This window comes from Tupaia chinensis, unplaced genomic scaffold (assembly GCF_000334495.1).
Source record: "Tupaia chinensis unplaced genomic scaffold, TupChi_1.0 Scaffold140534_1, whole genome shotgun sequence".
Classification (NCBI taxonomy): Eukaryota; Metazoa; Chordata; class Mammalia; order Scandentia; family Tupaiidae; genus Tupaia; species Tupaia belangeri.
In genome coordinates this window covers 267,690-290,736 of record NW_006200409.1, presented here as the reverse complement: position 1 = coordinate 290,736, position 23,047 = coordinate 267,690, and the positions used below count along the sequence as shown (strand labels likewise).

At 40.0% G+C, this 23,047-nt stretch overlaps 1 protein-coding gene across 1 annotated transcript in view; it reads left to right on the top strand.

The window, feature by feature from the left end:
• Positions 1 to 23,033, top strand: part of TDRD1 (tudor domain containing 1) — a 77,661-nt gene extending 54,628 nt beyond the window's left edge. Inside the window, exons 18-26 of the mRNA XM_006162761.2 lie at positions 5,441 to 5,611; positions 8,634 to 8,906; positions 9,966 to 10,097; positions 11,923 to 12,039; positions 15,858 to 16,025; positions 17,623 to 17,835; positions 18,470 to 18,516; positions 18,598 to 18,690; positions 22,333 to 23,033. Of these exons, the coding sequence (XP_006162823.1) occupies positions 5,441 to 5,611; positions 8,634 to 8,906; positions 9,966 to 10,097; positions 11,923 to 12,039; positions 15,858 to 16,025; positions 17,623 to 17,835; positions 18,470 to 18,516; positions 18,598 to 18,690 (1,214 nt within the window). The 3' untranslated portion in view covers positions 22,333 to 23,033. The remainder of the gene's footprint in view (positions 1 to 5,440; positions 5,612 to 8,633; positions 8,907 to 9,965; positions 10,098 to 11,922; positions 12,040 to 15,857; positions 16,026 to 17,622; positions 17,836 to 18,469; positions 18,517 to 18,597; positions 18,691 to 22,332) is intronic.
• The last annotated feature ends 14 nt before the right edge of the window (positions 23,034 to 23,047 follow it).

Below are 23,047 nucleotides of genomic sequence, written 5' to 3'. Positions count from 1 at the left end.
TCTATTGCCAGAAATCTTGCTTTATATTTAAGCCAGTGTAGGATTTGTAGATTCCCCCCCCCCCACTTAAACTTTAGATTTGTTTCCTCCTGGGTTTTAATATCCATTCACATGTTTCCTAAATTTACTTTTGGAATTAAATTTAATTGTGGATTTAAAGTATAACATACATAAAGGAGTGAATGAATACTGTAGCATGGTGAATTATCACAAAGACAATGCCTCTGTGTAAGAAAACCTCTAAGTCAAGAAATAAAACTTTAGCAAAGACCGGGCGTTGTGATATACATCTATAATAATGACTCTGGAGGAGGCATTGGGAGGATCCTGAGCTCAAAGCTGGCCTGGGGCAACCTCGCAAGACTCTAGGTAGAACAGAGCAGGGCATTGGCTCTGTAGCCTAGTGGCTAAGAGTGTGGGCTCTCGCATGGCCTACGTTGCTTTGAATCCCAGACATGGCGGCTTGATAGCACACTGGGTATATGCGCACGTGTGCTGCATGTCCCAGCAGGATGGAGACTAGAATAGGATTGCAGCATGCCCATGCCCCGTGGAGTGTGCTTGCTTTCTCGGCAAGCGCACACATCCTTTCGCAATCAAACAGAAACTGTGATCATGATGGTGTGTGTTGTCATCTCACCTGGGAAAGGAAAGAGAAATAATATTACTAATGTCATGGACGATTCCTTCATATTTTCTCTTACTACCCCTCTCTTTCAAAAGTAAACACTATGCTGCCTTCTGCTAGCCTAGACGAGTTTTCCTCATTTTGGACTGTACATAAGTGGGATGGTGGCACGTGCTCCTGTGGGCCCTGGTACTCTCCTTTTTCTACATGGTGGGACTGTTGTCACATGGAGCAGCAGCTCATTCTTCATTGTTGTATAGCGCTCTGTTCTGTGAAGGTCTTACAGTTTATTATTTTCCTTCTGCTATGGAATATTCGGCTTCTCATTTGGGCTATGAGATGATGTTGATATGGAACATCTTGAACAAATTTGGTTCCCATATGTATTTCCTATATCTAGGAATGCAATTACTGGGTCATAAACGGGTATGTGTACTTTCAGTGTGGGTTGTGGAATGTCATTTCCAAAATGTTTATGACAGTCCTCAGTTTTAGACTTCTGGTTGCTCCACATCCTCACAAACACTTCGTATTTTAAGTTTTAGCCATTCTGGTGAAGATTATTGACTTTATTTTCTCCAGATCTTAGTTTTCACCCCTCTCAATGAGGATAGTAAATAGGTAGTAACTAAGTCCCTTTCTGACTTCCAAGTCGTGAAGTCTGTCGTCCCTTTACTCAGAGTCGTCTGGTACATAGGCCACTACTGCACATATGATAAAAGTGAACATTTCCAAATTCCTTTTACATTTTTATAGTTGACTGTACAAACATGGTATAAAATTCAAGTTTTAAAAGATTATGGGTTAAAAAGGAAGCTTCTTAGTTCTGCTTTTCAGTTTTCTAAATATCCTTCAGCCACCCTATAATTTTTCTAAGAATCTTTTTAGAGGTCATCTGTATATATATTTGTATGTATGTATTCATTTATGGGTTCATAAATGGTAAAACATTGTAAATGATTTGTGTCTTTACTTTTTTTCCCTCTTACTCTTAGCATCCTTTATCACATAGTGTTTTATTCATTCTTGTTCCTTTTATTTTTAATTTTTAAAAATGGTTTTTATTGAGGTGGGGGGAAGAAGAGACACGGGCACTCTGGACTAGTTCTCACCACATTGCGATGAACTGCCAGCCTTCTAGCCAGGCATGATCAATGGGAGTGCATGGGCCCCGGTGTGCTTTGGGTCAGCCCCTGTTCCACACTGCAGTTTTATACCTGGCTCCAGCATTGCCTGGTGCCGCACCTCCTGCACCTCCGTGGTTGGGCCCATTCTTTATAACATAGCTTGTATTTTGGAACGGTTTTAGATTTATAGAAAAGTTGCAAAGATGTGGAGAGTTCTGTATATCCCTCACTTAGTTTTTCTGTAGTTAACACCTTACATAATTATGATACATTCATTAAAACTAAATGACTAACAGTAGTATAGTGCTATTAACTGAGCTCCAGACTTTATCTGCATTTTGCTGTATTTCCCACTAATGCCCTTGTTCTGTTCTAAGATCCAATGCAAGACACCACATTGGTGTTTGGTTTTCATTCCATTCTTTTTCGTGGTGTTCCATTGTGTAGGTTACCCTAATTTAATTAGCCTAGGTGGGGCTAAATAGAGGAATAGTCTTTCCAAACTTTCATTACTGAAACAAGTCCTTAAACTCTGATTTTACTCTGGGAGTATCCTTGGGACAGATTGCTAACATTATAATTGATAGATCAAAGAGTAAGTCGTGCTTGTGCATTTGAGACCTGGTACCCTTCCAAGATCAGCCAAGCAATTCCCCAGCAACAGCATTCAAAGGTGTCTTTTTCTACACCATTTCCAATTGCCAGAGGTGTGTTCTTAAGCTTCTTTTGACCAATCTGAAAGATGAAAATTCTAACTCATGGGACCAGCAGTTGGCATAGTGGCTATGTTGCTGGACTCCCATATAGTCAACCGCAGTCCGAATCCCCGACCTGGTGGCTTAAACTCATGCCAGGCGAGTGTGCGTGCATGCCCAAGATCCTGAGAGGAAAATGGGGGAGAAGAGATGGCAGCGTGGCCATCCTTCCTGGGGGTGTGATTTCTCACTTGCTGTCTTTCTGGTGAGTGCATGCACCCTATAGCTAAAACCTCTCTAAGAAAAAAAAAAAAATCTAACTCACTGTAATTTAGTTTTCATTTGTGTGAATGAGCTTTTGTCACATACTTAAAAAGGCATTACTTTTCTTCTTCCTACTGGATCACACCTATTTATCTCCTAATGTTCTCTGGTCTGTATGTTTCTGAGCACATCTGTGCTATTTTCTTCAGTAGCTCATCTTTCCATTCCTCTTCTTGGTTAGACTGCAGCCCACCAGGTGTTTTCTGGCTGCCAGATTCTGCAATTCTGTACTTTGTTTCAGTTCCTTCTGGAATGCCCCATCCTTTCTGTCACAGGTGTTCCATTTCAGATTTCTCCATGAATCCTGCAGCACACATGGCTCATGAGTTCTCCACATTTCCTTAGCATACATTATCTGTGCTATTTCTTTTTTTAATTCAAAAATTATTTTATTTAACTTTATTTATTTGAATTTGACGAGAGAGGGACAGAGCAAGAATGAGAGAGAAGGAAAGTGAGAAAGCAAGCCACCAAGTCCGGGATTCAAAACACGGTCAGCCATGTGGGAGTCTAGCACCCTTAACCACCACGCTACCTGCCGGCCCTGATCTGTGCTGTTTCTTGAGTGATTGTGTTTACTCTTTCACGACAGCTTTATGTCACTTTCTGTATAAACCTGTATCGTGTATCCTTGACCACCTACAAAGCTCATGATCTGGTTTATACTACTAATAATGCCATGGTTGTGTCTGTTGCCCAGTAAATTGTAGGTACTGTGTTTATTGAGAGTATTGACTAAATAACGGGCTATTTGCCTGATAGTTTTTTTCTTTTACTTTGTCTGAAAGTACACGTGCTTGCCAAAGAGAAATGGAGAAAAAGGTAGAAAGCATCCCCCAGTGGGACGTGGTCACACCACAGTCCTTTCTTCTCCACTTCTCCATCCCGTCAGGAATTTAGGCACACATGTACTCGTGCCTGGCATGTTCTTCAAGCTGCTGGGGCCAGGATTGAAACGAGCTGGCCATATGGGAACCAGCACCCTCACCCACTAGGCTACAGGGCCAGCCTTTCGCCCAGTAATTTCTTAAGAAGAAAAGACATTTGGTCAACTTAATAGTTGTTTGGGGATGTACCTGAGGTTTTTATGATCCAAACTTTTTCTGACTTCAAAGGAAAATGTATGTTCTATATTTTGAAAATATTAAATGCCATATGTTATATGCCTTACATTTTCAGCTTTAAAGAAACTCAAAGATTTAAACAAATCACTAGCAGAATTTTGCCAGCAGAAGTTGCCTAATGGTTTTAAGGCAGAAGTAGGGCAACCTTGTTGTGCCTTTTTTGCAGGTAAGTTGCAATGTAACCTTGATTAGAACCTGTTGTTTGTTGATGATCGGCCATTGTTTATAGTGCACATTTTCTTCCCAATGTTAAAGTGAATATTTTTCACAGCAAAGACTAAATGAATGCTTAAAATGTCATGTATTGGGGTTGGCAGGTGGCGTGGTAGTTAGGTGCTGGACTCCCACATGGCTGACCTTGGTTTGAGTCCCAGACTCACTTTCTCTTCTCTCTCTCTGCTCAAATTAAAAAGTAATAATAATAAATAAACTCAATAAAATAATTCTTTAAAAAAAGTTTAAAATGGCATGTATTGGACCAGCAGGTGGCATGGCAGTTAGGACACTGGACTCCCACATGGTTGACTGTAGTTCAAGTCCCATACCTGACAGCTTGCTTTCTAATTTTCTCTCTGTCTCTCTCTGGTGAATGCATGTGCCTTATAGCAAATTAAAAAATAATACTAAATAAAATTAAATTTTTTTTTATGTCAGGTATTTGTCCTGTGTCTCTTTGTTATGAAGAACCCTGAAATGATAGTTTCTTGCTTGAACGTTGTTCAATATTCTTTTTATTTTATTAATTTTTTTAGAGAGAGAATTTTGCATAAGGCACATGTGCTTGCCAGAGAGACACAAAGAGAAAGTGAGAAATCACCCCCTCCCCCCACCCCACCTCCCCCAGGAGAAGAGCCATACTGCAATCCCTTCTCCTTCATTCTCCTCTCGGGATCTGATCTTGGGTATGCACGCACGTGCCCAGTGTGAGTTTTAAGCTACCAGGTCTGGAACTCGAACTGCAGTTGACTACATGGGGAGTTCAGCGACGTAACTATTGTGCCATCTGCTGATCCTTCAACATTATTTTAATGCTTTTTCTGCCAGAATTTCTGATAACATGTAAGTAACTTAGATAAAGGAAGAACTTCTTGCTGTAGGTTTGTCATTTCTTTTGTAACTGTTTCTTTTGAAAATGTCTCTGATAAGACACTTCCATTTCATTGCCAGAGGCTTACTATTTATTTTGGAATATTATTTTACCAGGGAACATTACTAAGCTATTAACAGTGAAGATATTATAAGACTTGAAAATAGACAAGTAGCTCAAGTTTATTGAGTCTTACCTTTACCTTTACATTATATTTACAGAATAAGTTATGAATGAAATCTTTGTATCGGATGTGAAGTGTAGTACTGTAAACTTTTGGAGATGATCTAAAAATGGATTTTGAGAATTCTCATTTATTTAAAACAAAAAAACTAAAGGCATGATCTGAGAGAAAACAGCAAATATTTACTTGAAACAGAGTGTCTTCAAGATAAACATTTCAAATGTGAACAGAAGAATAATGTTTCATGTCACAAACTTTGTATTAAATCCAGGTGATGGTAATTGGTATCGTGCTTTGGTCAAGGAAATATTGCCCAATGGACGTGTTAAAGTGCATTTTGTGGATTATGGAAACATTGAAGAAGTTAGTGCACATGAACTCCAGATGATAACGCCCAAGTTTCTGAAACTTCCATTTCAAGGGATACAGTGCTGGTTAGTAGGTATGGTGGAATTAGACATTTTCTCAACTGTTTTCTAATATTTAGAGCATATCTTCTTTAACGCATTTATCACTATAATTTTAACATTTTGTGTGAGTTAGAGGATCCTACTTCACATTATAAAGTTTAAATGTTTTTAGAATCTGGTGGCCAAAATGTCAGGTGTTGGCATCAGCCCAGAAGCAGCTGCTTTTCTCTGCTAACGAGAATGAAAGCAGATGCAACCTTCTTGAAGACATTTTGCAGAATTTCTTAAGAGCCTCAAATATTCACACCTTTTGAATTAGCAGTTTTGCTTTTAGTGATTTATTCCATTGTAATCTGGGCATTCCATAAAGTTCAACTACAAGGAAATGTGTTAGTCTCCTGTTAATAGGAGCAAAAAAAAAAAAAAAAAAAAAAAAAAAAACCCAACCACATAGCCAATAACAAAGGGTTAAATGATCATATTAATACAATGGGTAATGATAGTACCTATTTTGTAGATATGTTGTGAGGATTAGATGAATATTCAGGACAGGGTCTGGCACTCAGTTGAATTTAAGTGTTTGCCATCAGTTCACAGTCATTAAAATGGTGTCAAATATGTACACCGTTGTTAGGAAGAATTATGCATGTTAATTAAAGAAAATGAGTTATATAAGAGACACAGGATTGGGCCAGCTCCATAGCTCAGTGGTTAAGGGAGCTGGATCCCTCAAGGCCAGCCATGATTAAAAAATATACTGGATGCATATGTGCCCAAAATCCAGGATACAGAAATGGGAGAAGGGATTGCAGCATGACCATGGGGTATGTTTTCTTCCTCATGTTCTGTCTTTTTCTGGCAGACTCACACACTCACTAGCAATTTTATATATATGTGTGTGTGTGTGTGTATTGTATATATGTGTATGTCTATGGGAATGTATATGTATGTATATATGTATGTGTATATATATTTATGTGTGGAGGGGTGGGGTCAGGAAAGTCTTGATGTATTTTTCTATGCAAAAATATATCATGACTTTCCTGACTATCCCATGTATTCATTTATTTATTTATTTTAAAGAATCATTTTACTTAACTTTGTTTATTTGCTTAAATTTGACCAGAGAATGACAGAGTGAGAGAGAGGGAAAGTGAGAAAGCAAATCGCCAGGTTCAGGACTTGAACCGCCATCAACTATGTGGGAGTCCAGCACCCTTAACTACCATGCCACTTGCCTGTCCCATGATCCCATATAAATGGGATAAATAAATAAATAAGACAGCATTGTGATTAGGAGAAGAGACTCTAATACCAACTCAGCTCCCTGCTAGCTATTGTATGTTTAGGCAGATTATTTGATGTTTTTTTTTGGAGAGGTTTTCGCTATAGGGCGCGTGTGCTCACCAGACAGACAGAAACAGAGAGCCAGAAAGCGAGAAATCACCCCCCAGGGGGGATGGCCACGCCACAGTCCCTTCTCCTCCGTTCTCCTCTCAGGATCTTGGGCATGCACGCACACGCGCCCGGCGTGAGTTTTAAGCCATCGAGTCCGGGACGCGAACCGCGGTCGACTATGTGGGAGTCCAGCGACATAGCCATTACGCTAACTGCTGGTCCCATGATGTTTCTATACTTCCATTTTCCCATCTAGAAAATAATGGTAAGCATCCTCAAAGAATTGTTAAGAATAAAGGCACTTTGGGCACAACTGTGGCGTGGTGGTTAGTAGGCTGGATGCCACGTGACCAGCAGCGTGATTCGAGCCCCAAACCCTGTGCCTTGAGAAACCTGCGAGGCATGTGTACATGCCCAGAATCCTGAAAGGAGGGAGAAATGGACACAATGGGATTGCAGTGTGAACATCCTCCACAGGGTTTGTAGGGGTGCTTTCTCTCTTTCTCACCCTGTCTCTGGAAGCACCTACGCCCTCTGACAAAAATTAAGAAAAAAAAAAATAGAGCGAGAGAGAAGCACAAGCGTGTGCATGCACTTGACGATGCAAGGCCTTCTGCATGTAAAAGCCGCTGCTGTTGCAGGACAGGATGTGTGTATTGGGTAAAAGTTGTAGGTTAGGTTTCAAAATGTGAATAGTCGTCACATTTGGAAGCGTAGAGATACGTGGTTTTCTCTCCTTCTGAATATTTGGCTTTTTTCTACTTGCATTACAGTAGGTATGTTTTGGATTATCGTTCTTGGATTATTGTTCATAAAATATGACTATATTTTGTGTCTGTGCTTTTTAAAATGTGGCCCCCAAACCAGGAGCATCACCAGGAACTTGTTATAAACAGCTTCTAGGCCAAGCCCCATGGCACAGCAATAGGGTGCCATGCAGGGGAAGCCAGATCCCATGGGGCTGATTAGGGTTCACATCTGGACCCACAGGCATCAGGCAGGACGTGAGGGCTTTGGTGGGGAGGGAATGTGGCATCACCAGGCCCCATTGCTTGAGGTGTTTTTCTCTTTCTCTTTCTTGTGAATGCGCTTTCTCTCATGGGTAAAGCTAAACTTAAATAAAAGATCAGAGTTTCAATCCCTATCCCTACTAAAGCAGAAACTCCAGGTTAGGATCCCACAGTCTTTGATGATTTAAATGCACACTTCAGTTTGAGACTCTCTGTTAAGAAAAGAATGTCCACCAAAATTGTTCAATAAAAGTAATTTTTGTCTAATTTAAAATGACATTTTGAAATTATACTTAGAAAACTGTTCACATAAATGAAAGTTTCATCAGTTGACATTTTTTGTCAGCGTAATTGGTAACTCATCATTGTGTGCGTAATGGAACATCATGCGAGATTCTACAAGAAGGTATTACCTTTATTTTTGTTTGTTTGCCAGGTAAAGGTGTTAGTGGGAAAAGTAAGGAAAGTTACTGAGCCTTCTAAAACTCAGTCATGGTGGATATAGATATATAATTGAATACTAATAAAGAATAGTCAAGATTACTGACTTAATTAATAAACTTGGCAAGGACTCAGACCTGCATACCACTGAAGAAAAATGTAGCTGGTCAGTAGGGTTCTTTTTAACAGTGTTCTTATTTTCCAGATGTACAGCCTGGAAACAAACATTGGACTAAAGAAGCCATTGCAAGATTTCAGAAGTGTGTTGTAGGGATAAAACTCCAAGCGAGAGTGGCTGAAATCACTGAAAATGGGGTGGGAATTGAACTCACTGATCTTTCCACGTCTTATCCCAGAATAATTAGTGATGTTCTGAATGAAGAACATTTGGTTTTAAAAGCTGATTCACCATATAAAGACTTACTAAACAGACCTGTGAATAAGCATGATCCTCAAACCGATGCCCACGGGCTCCAAGGTAACATTTTTAGAACATTTCTTTGTTATTTAAGTTTCGGTTACCATTCAATATTATAACTGGGAAATTTGTCCCATTATAAATTACATAATCTTCTGGTAGAAATACTCTTTGTAGACATAGTTTTATAATAGCTTATTAAAAGATGGGGCCAGTGGGAGCCATGGTAGTTAAGGCGCTGGAAGTCCACACGGCCAACTGTGATTCAAACCCTGGACTTCGTTTTAAAAATTATGCCAAGTGCATGTGTTCTTGTATGCCCAAAATCCCAAGAGGAGAAGGGATTGAAGCATGGCCATCCCCAATTGGGGTTGATTTCTCTGTTCATCTCTGTCTCCTCTGAGTGCTTGTACCCTGTGGTAAAAAACCTAAATAATAATAGGCTATAATAGGTTATTAAAATTTATTTAATATGAATTTGTTTTAAAACCTGATTGTTTTATTAAACATTGTACTCATTTTTAATGTAGTTATCAGGTAAATGCATCACATAGATAAGCATCTCTTGAAGTTTGAGAAACTTTTTTTTTCTTTCTTTGGAGATGTTTTTGCTATAGGGTGTGTGCGCTCACTATAAAGACAGAGAGAGACAGAAAGTGAGAAAACACCCCCTGGGAGAGGATGGCTATGCCGCAATCCCTTCCCCTCCATTCTCCTCTCTGGATCTTGGGCACACACGCGCACACGCCCGGCGTGAGTATAAGCCACCAGGTCCAGGACTCAAACCACAGTCGACACATGGGAGTCCAGCGACATAGCCATTACGTTAACTGCTGGTCCTGAAGTTTGAGAAACTTTTAACAATTATGTAAAATTACAGCAGAAATGAAAACATACTTTAGAAATATGCTATAGAAGTGTAATAGTTTTAAGGATTCTCACTATAGACTGAACTTTTTGAAAATCCTATAGAATTCCTCAGATTGAATAAGATTGTTTGAAAATTTGATAATGTTGTTAATTAGTGCCTGAAAGTAACTGAATTAAGTATATTACTGGGAAACCATAGTAAATTGTATGTATTTTCTTAGAAAACTTGTGTTTTGTTACTCTTTTTAGCCATCTGTTCAGCTGAACCTTCAGTTGAGCCATGGAAGACAATAGAATTACCAGTTAATAAAACTATACAAGCAAGCATATTAGAAATTGTAAATCCTTACTTATTTTATGCCCTGCCAAATGAGATGTCAGGTAAGAAAGCAAATTTGGAGACCTATCTGTGCTCGTTTTCAAACAGTATAATGAAAGTGCCTGTCTAGAATGACTTGGGAAGGGAGGGGAGAAGAGGAAGGTGCTTACTTTAGTTCTACTCAGTGTCTGAGGGAAGAACTGATCATAACGTGTGAGTCCAGTTTAGTTATAGAGAGATAAATGGGATCCAGCTGTGGTTGCTCCATGGTAGTGCAACACTTTGCAATGCTGGAAGCCATGGGGCGATCAGGGTTCAGCCCAGGGCAGCCGTGCACACTGGGGTATGCACATGAGCTCGTAATATTGGTTGGCTGGGATACATAAGAGGATTGAGGGTGAGACCCAATTCAGGGTGCTTGCGTGTTTCTCTCAAAAAAAGTATAATTAAAAACACAAAGGGAGACGAGAAGAGTATTCCCTATATCTAGCACCCACTCGGTAGCATGTTCTTGATAATGACAAAACAGTGTCCCTATTACTGTGTAAGTTCTTGTTTTAAAACATGTATTATATATAGTGAAAAGTATTTACTAAGCTAAACTTCTACAGCCATTTAAATGAGTTTGAACCAAAACCGTCACATATATATTGAGACTTTATCATCAGTCTGTAACATAGCTTTCCTATATTTTAGAAACTTAGAGAATTGTTCTACACCGGAACTAATCATGAAGAAAAGTAACTTTTAAAAATTGATTTAAATTGGGACCAGCAGTTACCATAATGGCTATGTCACTGGACTCCCACGTAGTCTACTGCAGTTAGAGTCCCAGACCCGGTGGTTTAAACTCATTCTGGGTGCGTTTGTGTGCATGCCCAAGATCCTGAGAGGAGAATGGAGGAGAAGGGATTGCGGTGTGGCCATCTCCCCTGGGTGGGGAGGGGGCTGATTTCTCACTTTCTGTCTCTCGTCTTTTGGGAGAGTGCACGCATGCTATAAGCAAAACCTCAAAAAAAAAATGACTTAAGTTAAAAAAAACCCACATATATTATTTATATACACATACACAGAAAGAGAGAGAGCACGTACGAGCGAGCATGTATGCCACCTTTAACAAGAGGATGCTATGATTCCTCCCTTTCCCAGCCAGCCGGGATGACAAGCATATGCACGAGCCTTGGGAGTACAGGTCGACTTAGGAACCAAACTCCTACCTTCCATATGGGTTTCAGAATTGCAGAGTATTACACTACCAGTTTGCCATTGTGGCTCAGCCAAAAATTGATTTTTAAGTTTCCTTTCTTGTTTAATGGAATTTTGCAATTAAGAAATCTTTTAAGTATATCTGTATTTATTCTTGTAGTATCTGAAGGTGAATTAGCATGCAAGTTGGGTGGTATCAGAATAATCTGCAGGTGCTATAAAGCTGAAATAACAGACCTTTGTTTGAAATCATCAGATCTGAAATAGTGGTAATTCCAATAACTTTTAAAATGTAACTCTAGTATTACCAAAAATGTCATCCTGACAACAGCATATGGTATGATGAAGTCTGCCAGTCCCTGGAAGACTTTGTTTTATTAAATACATAACACATTTATTAAAAAGTATACCAAACCGTTTTGAAAATTGATGTTCATAAAGTCGGTCATACTATTACAAAACCATCCTTTCCGAGAAACTGGCCCACCAGTTGCTTCCTACCTTCCTCTCCCTGTGTTGTGTACCTTCCCCAATACAACCAATAGTGGGTGTATATATTTTTATAAATATATATTTTAATGTTCAGAAGGTTTTTTGATGGATTAGATTGACATGATTTTTATAGTGTTCACAGTAGCATTGGCAATTTCACACAAAAAAATTGTTTCCATGTTATTTTAGGAAATCAGGAAAAATTATGTGTATTGACAGCTGAATTGTTGGAATATTGCAATGCTCAGAAAAGTCGGCCATCCTATAGACTAAAAATTGGAGATGCGTGCTGTGCCAGATACACAGGTAAGGTTTCTTCAGGTGCAATATTAAAGAGAAATATTTAGTCTATTCTCTTTTATGAGATTGTGTACATTTGTTACATTCGATGCAAATTTCATTTGTTAGAGAAATGAGGCAGAGGAAGACTGTGGATTTAATTCTTATGTTTATAGATTCAAAACCATATGAATTAAACCCATATGCTAATAAATCTGTATGTTCCTGTGGGGTCATTCAGCTTTTCTATTCCATGTAAATTGTTTCTAGGCAAGGCTGTGATATGATTTATACATGTAACTAACTTTAGATAACCATGCTGTATTATATAGTATTTATATATGGAGAGATTGCAAATAATGTATAGAGCTGTGTTTGTGAATATACTTAAAGAAGAATGAAATGCCTCAGGGAATCTGATTAAGGTACACTTTAACCGTTCTTTTTAACATTTTATATTAACAGATTTCCTTTGTTAAATGATATTTGCAATGAATATTCTGGTTTGCCTCAGAGGTTGAGGTGAAATGGGGCTAGAACCAGGTTGCAGGGCTGCTTCAAGGTTTGCAGTGAGTTCTGGTTGGCCGAGCCTGTTAGTGACCAGGGCCCTAAATGGTAAGGGTCCCGCCAGTCTCTGGGCAGGTGGGGCTGATGGCAGGGTGACAAGCAAGCATGGCTGAAGCTGAGTTAGCAGCAGAGCAGGGAGACTTCCAGGGATCAGCCAGGGCTGGGAGCCTAGAGTCTGCTGCTAGCCTTCTCAAGAAGTCCTTCGCTGCCTTGGGCTCCACTGGGTTTTCAAAATCTTCTACCTGGATTTGAAAGCTTCCAGAGACACCAGAGGATGCTGCCTAGGTTGTTTCTGGTTGGGGAATGCAGGCTGGGGACCCTTCTACCCTACTGTCTTGCTGACGTCAGTCCCTAGTTTTATTTTTCTTTCGTATCACAACTGGATCTACAATTTCCTTCCTTTCCAAATAAGAATATGTGTTACTTCATTATGAACGCATTAACACTTGTTACAGTTCAGCCACGTACTGTGTTAAGCTTCTCTTCTGTGGCTTCTGTTGTCAGTGTTTGTTGTACTTTCACTGACTCTATTTCTCTGCACTAAAATTTCCTCAAAGAGGACTTTGTGTACTTTATTAGCCTCTATCACATCCCAGCCACCTTCAGCCTTTTCACTTGCTCCTATCCAGACTGCTTCTCCCGCAGACCTGACCTGTCGTCTTGGAATTTCTCCTCGCCATTGATGCTGTGAGTTGTTTCAGCACCATCGTTTGTTTCCCGAACTCCTCTCATCCCACTTCGTTGGCTAGATTTCTCTCCACTTCGTCTGGCTTTGTTTTCTGGATATCTTAACTTTGACTTACTCCAGTAAATATTTGGGTGGGTCCTATTCCCAGAAGCTGAGAAAAGATAACGTGTTGAGATGAATTTTATCTCCCATCTTGGAAAAAGTCTATTCTTTTTGTTATTGTTTTGGAGAGATTTTTGCTATAGGACGTGTGTACTCATCAGAGACAGAGAAAGTAAAAAATCACTCCATAGAGGGGATGGCCTCACCAACACTTTCCTTTTGGGATTTAGGGCATGTACACGTGCCTGGTGTGATTTTTCAAGGGGCAGGACTCAAACCGTGGTCAGCTAGGTGGGAGTCCAGCACTTTAACCACTACGCCACCTGCTGCCCCCCCCAAGTCTTTAATCTACCCTCATAGTTACATAATGGCTTGCCTGCATATAGAATTCTAGGTTGGAAATCATCTTACCCTCAACATTTTGAAGGTATTTTACTGTTTTAGCTGTTGGTGCTGCTGGTCAAAAGATAGAGCTGCATTCTGGATTCTGCAAACTTTGCACATATTTTTTTCTTTCATGGAACTTTCACAATGCTCTTTGTCCTAAGTTTTGAAATTCGTGATGTGACAGTGTGACGGTTTTCTTTCCACCCTTGTGCTGGGCAGTCAGTGGAGTGGTAGGGGGAGCAATAAGTCTAGAGATGAATGAGCTTCAGTTTCGAGCCATTTTCCTGAATTAGTACTTTAACTCCCTTTTTTCGGTTTCTGTTTTTTGTTTTAGGAACTCAAAATCTTGTATTAGGCCTAAACTCTTCTGCTAAGTTTCCTTTCTTGCTCTTTCATACCTTTTATGTTTTTCAAGCAATGTCCTCAGTCCCATCTTCCAGCTTTGTTTTTTAGTTCTGGTAGCTGGTTTTGGTCTCTTGTGTATGTGTATGTTTTAATATTAGCTTATTCTTGTTTGAAGGGCAGAAAACCATTTCTCCCAGAACATTACTGTCATTCTTTTAGTTTTTATTGTCCTCTCCTCCCTTTGTGTTTCTTTGAGGTCCTCTTTTGGTTGTTTTTGTCTTTTTTGTCATGGTGTAGATGTTTTCTTCAAATATCTGGTGATTATCTGCTGTTCCTATATTTAAGAGAGGGCGGGCACTAAAGAGTTTCTTGGAAGTTTCTGTGTGTGCGGGCAAGGCTTGCCTACCAGTGGCTTTCTCTAAAGGGTGATCTGGCTCTGGCACCCCACTGGGGAGCTCCCATGTTCGTATTATGAGGTACTCTCGTTTAGGATGGATGTCTCAGCCTGGAGTACATAACTTGCCGACAAGGTTTTTGTAAACTCTTCTTCCTCTGCTCTGGTTCACCTTTCCCAGTCCGTAGTCTGTCTACATCATCATCTTTGGAGAAGACACTGCTAGTCTTCTGTCCTTGTGTGGGAACAGTTGCCTGGAAAGAGGAAAGGCATTCTAAGTTTCATTTATTTATTTAATTTTTGAGAGTTTTTTTTGTTGTTGTTGTAGGTCGTGTGTGCTCTCTCAAGACAAAGAAACAGAGAAAGTGAGAAATCACTCCCCAGAGGGATGGCCACACCACAATCCCTTCTCCTCTGTTCTCCTCTTGGAATTTTTGGCATACACACACACATGCCCCGTGTGAATGTCAGGCATGCATACACACATGCCCAGTATGAATCTCAGGCATACACACACACATATGCCTGGTGTGAGTCTCAAGCTGGTGGGTCCAGGACTTAAACTGTGGTTGGCCTACTGGGAGTTCAGAGCTTTAACCACTATGCCTGCTGGCTCTTGAGCTTTATTAAAACAGGTGAACATGAAGCTTACCTTTCTCTTTAGTAACTTTAACGTAGTTATTAGACATAAATGTGTTTATGAACGTAAGTCTATTCTGATATCTTGAGAAATAACTCTGCTTCCTTTGCCCAGTCCTCCTTTCTAGCTCCATCTACTCTTTCCTTTGAATGAGTAGCATCAGTTACTGAGCCTTGGGGGTTGGAGATTTGAGATGCAAACTGGAATGCTCTTTTGGCTTTCTCACTTGCCAGCTTTGGTTGAGTTGTCCTAGCTCTGCTAGAATACACTATTTATGCATCTGCTTTCCAGTTTCCAGTATCATATCGTCTTGTTGGTGCTTTATGGCTTTTTTTTTTTTAATCCTGTTAACTGTCTTTTTAGTAGAATTCAGAATAACTAGAAATTAGTGCTTATATTTAATCTGGACTCTATCCAGAAATCTCAGCATTAATTATTTTTAAAGAATTATTTTTATTTAATTTGATTCATTGTCTTTTTTATTTTTATTTTTTTTTAATTGACCAGAAAGAAAAGGAAAGGGAGAAAACAAGCTGCCAGCTCCAGGATTTGACCCGCAGTCAGCCATGTGGGTGTCCAGCCACCTTTAACCGCCATGCTACCTGCTGGCCCCTCAGCATAAATTTTTTAAGTTATATAAATGTAACCATGAATAACCATCTCAAGGTGAGGGGGCAGTCAGTGACCATAACTTCTTTCCTGAGATTGCATTATATTTTCAGGTGACGATTTCTGGTACCGTTCAGTTGTTCTGGAGACAACAGACGCTGATGTGAAAGTGCTCTATGCAGACTACGGAAACATTGAAACTCTGCCTCTCTCCAGAGTGCAGCCAATCACTGCCAGCCACTTGGAGCTTCCATTCCAAATTATTAAATGTTCGCTTGACGGTAAACAAGGCATTTTTTTCATGTGGGTGCCTGTGGAGTTTTTTTTTTTTTTCTCCGTATGTTTTCTGACTTTTAGTCTGACTCAAGTGAATATTTCAAGTAACTGCCCAGATTCCTTAAATATCAAGCAGAGTTTTTATAGAAATTTCATATCCTTCGGGACCAGCAGTTGGCATAATGGGTATGTTGTTGGACTCCCATGCAGTCAACTGCAGTTGGAGTCCCAGGCCCAGTGGCTTAAACTCATGCCGGGGGGCGTGTGCATGTGTGCCCAAGATCCCTAGAGGATAATGGAGGAGAAGGGATTGTCGCATGGCCATCCCCCCTGGGGGGTGATTTCTTGTTTTCTGTCACTCTATCTCTCTTTGTCTTTCTGGTGAGTGCACATGCCCTATAGCAAACAACAACAAAAACAAACAGACAAAAGATAAAAGAAATTTCATATCCTTTATTTTACTTTTTTTAGAGAGATTTTTTGCTGTATGGTGCATGTGCTCGCCAAAGAGACAGACAGAAAGTGAGATACCACCCCCCGGGGGGGATGGCCACCCTGCAGTCCCTTCTCCATTCTCCTCTCTAGATTTTGACCATGTGCGCATATGCATCCAGCATGAGTTCCAAGCCTCCAAGTCTGGGAGTCAATCCTCAGTCCATGTAGGAGTCCAGAGATGTAACCATTACACCATCTGCTAGTCTCATATCCTCTATTCTTTATGTCTTTACAAAAACTATATTCAGTTAGTCTTTGTTGTATAGATTACTTCAGAGCAGCAAGGTTCAGAGATTCTGTTTTGTCTGTTTTCAAAGCAGTAAGTGGCAGGGCCAGGATAAGAACTAAGGTCCCCTGGGGTCTCTGCCTTGTCAGAGCTCTCTTTAGGGACTGGAGGCATTCAGGTGACACCATTTTTGGCTGCCTTCTTGCACACTAAATCTGCATAATTCGGTGCTTCCCTTAGAATCTGAAGAGAACTACAATGCCTGTAAAGTAGCTTTAAACGGTACCACACGGATTGCCTTGTAGTCCCCTTTGGCGTGGTCAGAGAGAGCGAGTTGGAAAAGTAATCTTTACTGCTGTCACTCCTCCCATTAGAATATATAAGGGCAGGTAGAAATCTTTTGTTTCCTCTAGGCCTGGCTTAGTGTTTGACACATTATAGGTGACCAGTAAGTGCTTAGTGAATAAACTTTATTTTTTAATAGCGGTTTTTACCTTAAGGCACATATGCTCACTGGAGAGAGTCAGAGACAGTGAGAGGGAAAGTGAGAAATCACCCCCAAGGGGTAACGGTCACACCACAATCCCTTCTCCATCCTCCTCCCGGGATCTTAGGCATATACACGTGCTTGACATGAGTTTCAAGACACTGGGTCTGGGGCTCGAACTGGAGTCGGCCGTGTGGGAGTCCAGCAACATAACTGCTATACCACATGCTGGCCCTACATTATTATTTTATGCAACAACAGTACTACAACAAAGCATACCAACGTCTAGCTAAAAATTAATAAACCTTTTGCTTATTATACTTAGATGATTTATCTGAATATTGTCTTTTTAAAGGCATTCAAAGACTAATTGTAATACTCATTTTTTTTCCAGGATTGATGGAATTGAATGGAAGCCATTCTCAATTAATAATAGACCTACTAAAAAACTTGATGTTGAATCAGAATGTAATGCTTTCTGTGAAAGGAGTTACTAAGAATGTCCATACAGTGTCCGTTGAGAAGTGTTCTGAGAACGGAACTATCAACATAGCCGATAAGCTGGTGATATATGGTCTGGCAAAAAACAGCACATCTAAAAAGCAAGGTGCTTTCCGTAAAGATCCTGTCTGCAAGTGTAGTGAGTTACGCATAGTCAGTTTCATTAACCTGGCCTTTCCTCACTTCCTGTGACCATGTCCCCTCCTTCCCCCTCCGTTATGAATCCAGTGGCAGGACTCTGACGTTTGCTGCTCCCTTGGAGCTGCCACCTTGATGGAAGGAAGCCATTTTTCACGTGCCGAAGCTCCTCAGATCAGGCTCAGCACGTTGTGAGAAACGGTGCTGAGAGCTTGAGAAGTGCGAAGCACGCTGCATGTGCCTCGTTTCCACTTTACTTCTGATCCTGATCAAATGAAAAGAACCCATACAGTTAAGATTGGATCTTACTGGTATTTTATAAGATGCATCTTTGGCAGATCTGCCGTCAACCCAAAAGAGAGATTATCTCACGAGTGATAGATGAAGGACCTTGGGTGCAGGTGGTATCTTGATAAAACCCAAGTCGCACAGTAGATAGATAACACCAGATCCCAAATGGTTGGGTCAGGTTCTTTATGGTTGGAACCCACCCCACATACGGACAGATTTGTGTCTATGCGGACTCTCAAGTTTTGCTCATTAATTTACACTGCGTGCTAGCTAATGTTTTATTTTTTATTTTTATTTTTCATTTGCTGTAGAAAAGACATACAAGATGAATTGCTGCTGCACAGAGCTACAGAAACAAGTGAGTAAAATGTCCTTTAAGTGAAATTATACTCCCAAGATTTTTATAAATGGAATTATACTATTTCTTTTTTACCCATAGGTTGAAAAACATGAACAGATTCTTCTCTTCCTCTTAAACAATCCAACCAATCAAAATAAATTTATTGAAATGAAGAAACTGTTAAAAAGCTAAGTAAGTTAAATTTGATGTTTTTCCCCCTTCTAGAATCGCCAATAACACAAATGTAGTCACATTGACAGGGTTGATGCAGCAGAGTGAAACCTGTGGAAAGGCAGTGCCGTATTTTGTGACTCATGGTCTGAGGTCTGGTCGTAATGTTTTTGCTGTCTTCCTAGGTCTGGTCTGATCATTTCCCTCTGACACTGCTGATGGTATGGAGCCCCGGGGGTGTTCAGGTTGCAGCATACATTCCGTACTGTCTGCTCATGTTATAGCTGTGTGGAGGGACTTCTAAGAAGTGTTATGAGATAAAAACCAACTCTGCCTTAAATTATTTGTGAATCAATTTGAAATTACTAGTTGGAACAGAAAGAGTAGGTTTCAGATATTTTATCGAAATAAGTTAATGTGATTTGAGAAAAGAAATGAACTCAGATCGTACTTATGCACTTAAATATATGCATATACGTATGTTTAGCACTTTTTGTGAGGAGACCCCTAAGGGCTGAGAATGGGAAGTGGGCTTCACTGATGGTTTATTTCATTTCCAAACAAACCATATTCTCTTTTTTTTTTTTGGAGAGGTTTTTGCTATAGGGCACGTGCACTCTCCAGACTGACAGAGACAGAGACACAGAACGTGAGAAATCACTCCCCAGGAGGGATGGCCATGCTGCAATCCCTTCTCCTCCATTCTCCTGTCAGGATCCTGGGCATGCACACACGCCCGGCATGAGTTTAAGCCACCGGGTCCGGGACTCGAACCGCGGTCGACTACATGAGAGTCCAGTGACATAGCCATTACGCTAACTGCTGGTCCCAAACCATATTCTCTTTTGACTGTAGTGATTCTAGTACTGAAAGAACATAGGTGAGTTTTCAACTAGTAGTTGCTGCACTTTTTTTTTTTTTTAACAAGTCCTCTGTCTTAAGATGACCCTCAGAAATTATGGTTAGTGGAACCAGCAGCTAGCATAATGGCTATGTCGCTGGACTCCCATGTAGTCGACCGTGGTTCGAGTCCTGAACCTGGCAGCTTAAACTCAGCGCTGGGTGCATGTGCGTGCATGCCCAAGATCCCTAGAGGAGAATGGAGGAGAAGAGATTGCGGCGTAGCCATCCGCCCTAGGGGGTGATTTCTCTCTTTCTGTCTCTCTCTCTCTGTCTCTGTCTTTCTGGTGAGCGCACGTGCCCTATAGCAAAAACCTCTCCAAAAAAGAAAGAAAGAAAGAAAAGAAATTATGGTTATTAGCCAGTTAGCACATCTGATCAAAATGAAATTGTCTTCCTTACCACTTTGAGTTGATATAATTTCCAACTAAAAGGAAAGCAATTTTGATTTACTTGATACGTAAGCTTCTGTTGGATAAATTGCGGTTTATATCAGACCATTGGGGAGTAGCTCGAGAGGCCTTATTCCTCTTTGTGAGTCTCTTGCAGTCCTGGTTGCTCTCAAGGAACCAGTATATGTGTTAAAATACATTTTTCTTGTGTTAATTTACTGTGTGTTTTGTTTTAGGAAAGTACAGTTGAATTCTAAACTAAATGTCATTAATACAAGACCCGTAGTTTTGAGTTTCACTATTTATTTCTGTTACAAATTTTGGTCTATTATGAACTGACTTATAGTTGAAATTACAACTTTCAGACTTCCCTAATACATTAAGTTGAAATACTTATTGCTGTTTTAAGTGTAAAATCTTAAATTTAATGGTAATTTAAATTTCATAGACTAAGGAATATGCAGTGATGTGAACTTCTGGGATTTAATCCTAGCACCGAACTGTAGTTTTAATCAAGCTGGTTTATCAAACATAGTTTAATCAAGCTAGTTAACGTGTATGTCTTTTTATTTATTTTTTTCTGTGTAATAGGCTTTTTTTTTCCCATAAGGATATTGAGAGTGCTTATGTGTACAACTTAAGTTGTTTCTAGATAGATTGAAGACAGTGTTTAGTAACTTTTAAAATAAAAGCAAACCAAAAAAACCCTTGATTTAAAGCATGGTAGTTGAACTGACCTCCCAAGCCCCACTGTGGGAATAAATCAATATTTTGTCTACATTGGAATATAGTAGAATACCATATATTTGGTTAGTGCCCTTTTCACAGACCATTTTCACACCTAGTCACATACTTCATCTTCACTATCCCTTGAGAAAAAAGTGGACCCTGTTGTACAGATGAGGAAGTTGCTGAGGCTCAGAGAGGTCACGTGGCTGTCCAAATTCAGGCACAGAATGGATACTCAAGCTCAGTTCTCTCTTCTCCCCTTTGCTGCTAGCTGTATGCTAGGCTGTAGTGCCTTTTTAGGTTAGATCAATTCTACAGCGTGTAGAACTAGAGGGTTCTATTATGAGAAGGAAATTATATACATGGTTGCGTAAACATACTTCACTGTGGGCCAGTATACTTGAGGGCCAACCTGTGGCATGATGGTTAAGGTTGCTGGATTCAACATGGCCAACTGTATAGTTCAAGTCCTGTACCCAGCAGCTTGAAAAATGTGTGAGTTACTGGCAAGTGATAGAGTGCTAGTGGCTGGCGAGTGGTGTAGTGATTAAGGCTCTGGAATCCCATATGGTCAACAGTGGTTCAAGTCCTGGACCTGGCAGCTTACTTTGTCATTTTCCCTTTCTCTCTCTGTGTCACTCTCTGGTCAAATTAAAACATAATAGAGAAAATTAAATAATTAAAAAGAGAGAAAGAAAAGAAAAGAAAAATGTGCTGGGCGTGTGTGCCCCAAATCCTGAGAGCCTGAAAGAAGGATGTTGGAGAAGGGACTGAGGCATGGCCATCCCCACAGGAGGTTCTTTCTCACCCCACTCCCTCCACAAGCCCATGTACCCAATTGCACCAAAGAAAAAAGTTGAATATTTACCTTCCCCTTCAAAGTATTATTCCGAGAGAGAGAAAGTGTGTTTAAAAGTGAACGTATTTTGTCCTATCTAGAGAAATATGTTTTCATTTGTTAAATTTATTAATAGTTGTAAAATTGCTGAAGTAGGAGTGCTGTGGTGATGAGAATATACAAAAACCTTCTAAGATTGCTCAAAAGTGAGAAATATTTTAACACCCAAGGTAATATCAGATGTATTTTATATATATTGGGTTGTTGAGAAAGTCACGACACATTTTTCTATGCATATATATAGGTAGATATATTTTTTAAGGTTTTTGCCATAGGGTGCATGCAGTCACTGGAGAGACAGAGAGATGGAAAGTGAGTAATCATTCCCTGGCGGGGCAGGGGTGGTGGCTATACCACAGTCCCTTCTCCAGTCTCCTCTCAGGATTTTGAACACGTATCCGCACACACGTGCCTGGCATGATTTTCAACCTGCCAGGTCTGGGACTCAAACCATGATGGTTAGTCATGTGGGAGTCCAGCACTTTGACCGCTAGACCACCTGCTAGCCCCAGATGTATTTTATATCTGAAGGAAAGTGCAGACAGCTATACTTTGTTTGTGCAGGGAAATATAAACAGCTACATGTAGCACTGTTATGGTAGTGATTAATTTTTTTAAACTGACATATCTGATGTGAATGTGCAGTTTTAGTTCAAAGATATTTGCTTGTACTTAAAATAGAAGTCAAAAACACAAAATTTAGTTTTTATATAAGCATAATTATAGTTGGTTTTTCTCTTTCAGAAACATTCTGTCTTGAAGATAAACACTTGTGAGAAAGGAAACAGCAAAGGCCAGACTTAGCAGAAAAATCACCCCGCATACTGTGCTTTTGTTTATCAGAAGATTTTTTTGGTCTCCTTTTTTTAAATGACTTTTTATGCCTCCATTTGTTTTTGCTTACCTACCATTCTTATATGTAGGTCGGTTTTTATTGATTTTTCTTCTGAGTTTTTGTACCAAATGAGTCTTGCATGAAAGATTCATACCAAATTCACGAGAATTCTGTTCTGGGAAAGATACATTCTGCTACCTGTGTCGCTTACTACTTAAAGATACCAAAGAAATGTGGTTCCATGTTCATACTGGATAAATCTGGTTGTTGAATATATAAGTTTTAAGACTTTACTGTGTGTTTGAAATACTTCCTAATACAATACTCACTACCTGTCATCATCTGCCTTCTGCACATAATAAATGCCCTTCGGTTTTGCTCCTGTGTGGTGTGCCGAGGGGCCATCAGTCCCCCCTCTCTGCTCATTGGATTGCTTGTCTTTAGGCCTTCGTGCATGGAACCTGTCCTTGAGTGCTGGACCACTCCTCTGGTCTTAACCGTCCCTCCACCTCTTAGTCTGTGACCAGTTAAGAGTCTTATTGTAGATGGAATGTACTGTTTTCTGGAGCACAAATACAGTTATCAATTTCAGTTAAAAAAAAACAAAAACAAAAACAAAAAAAA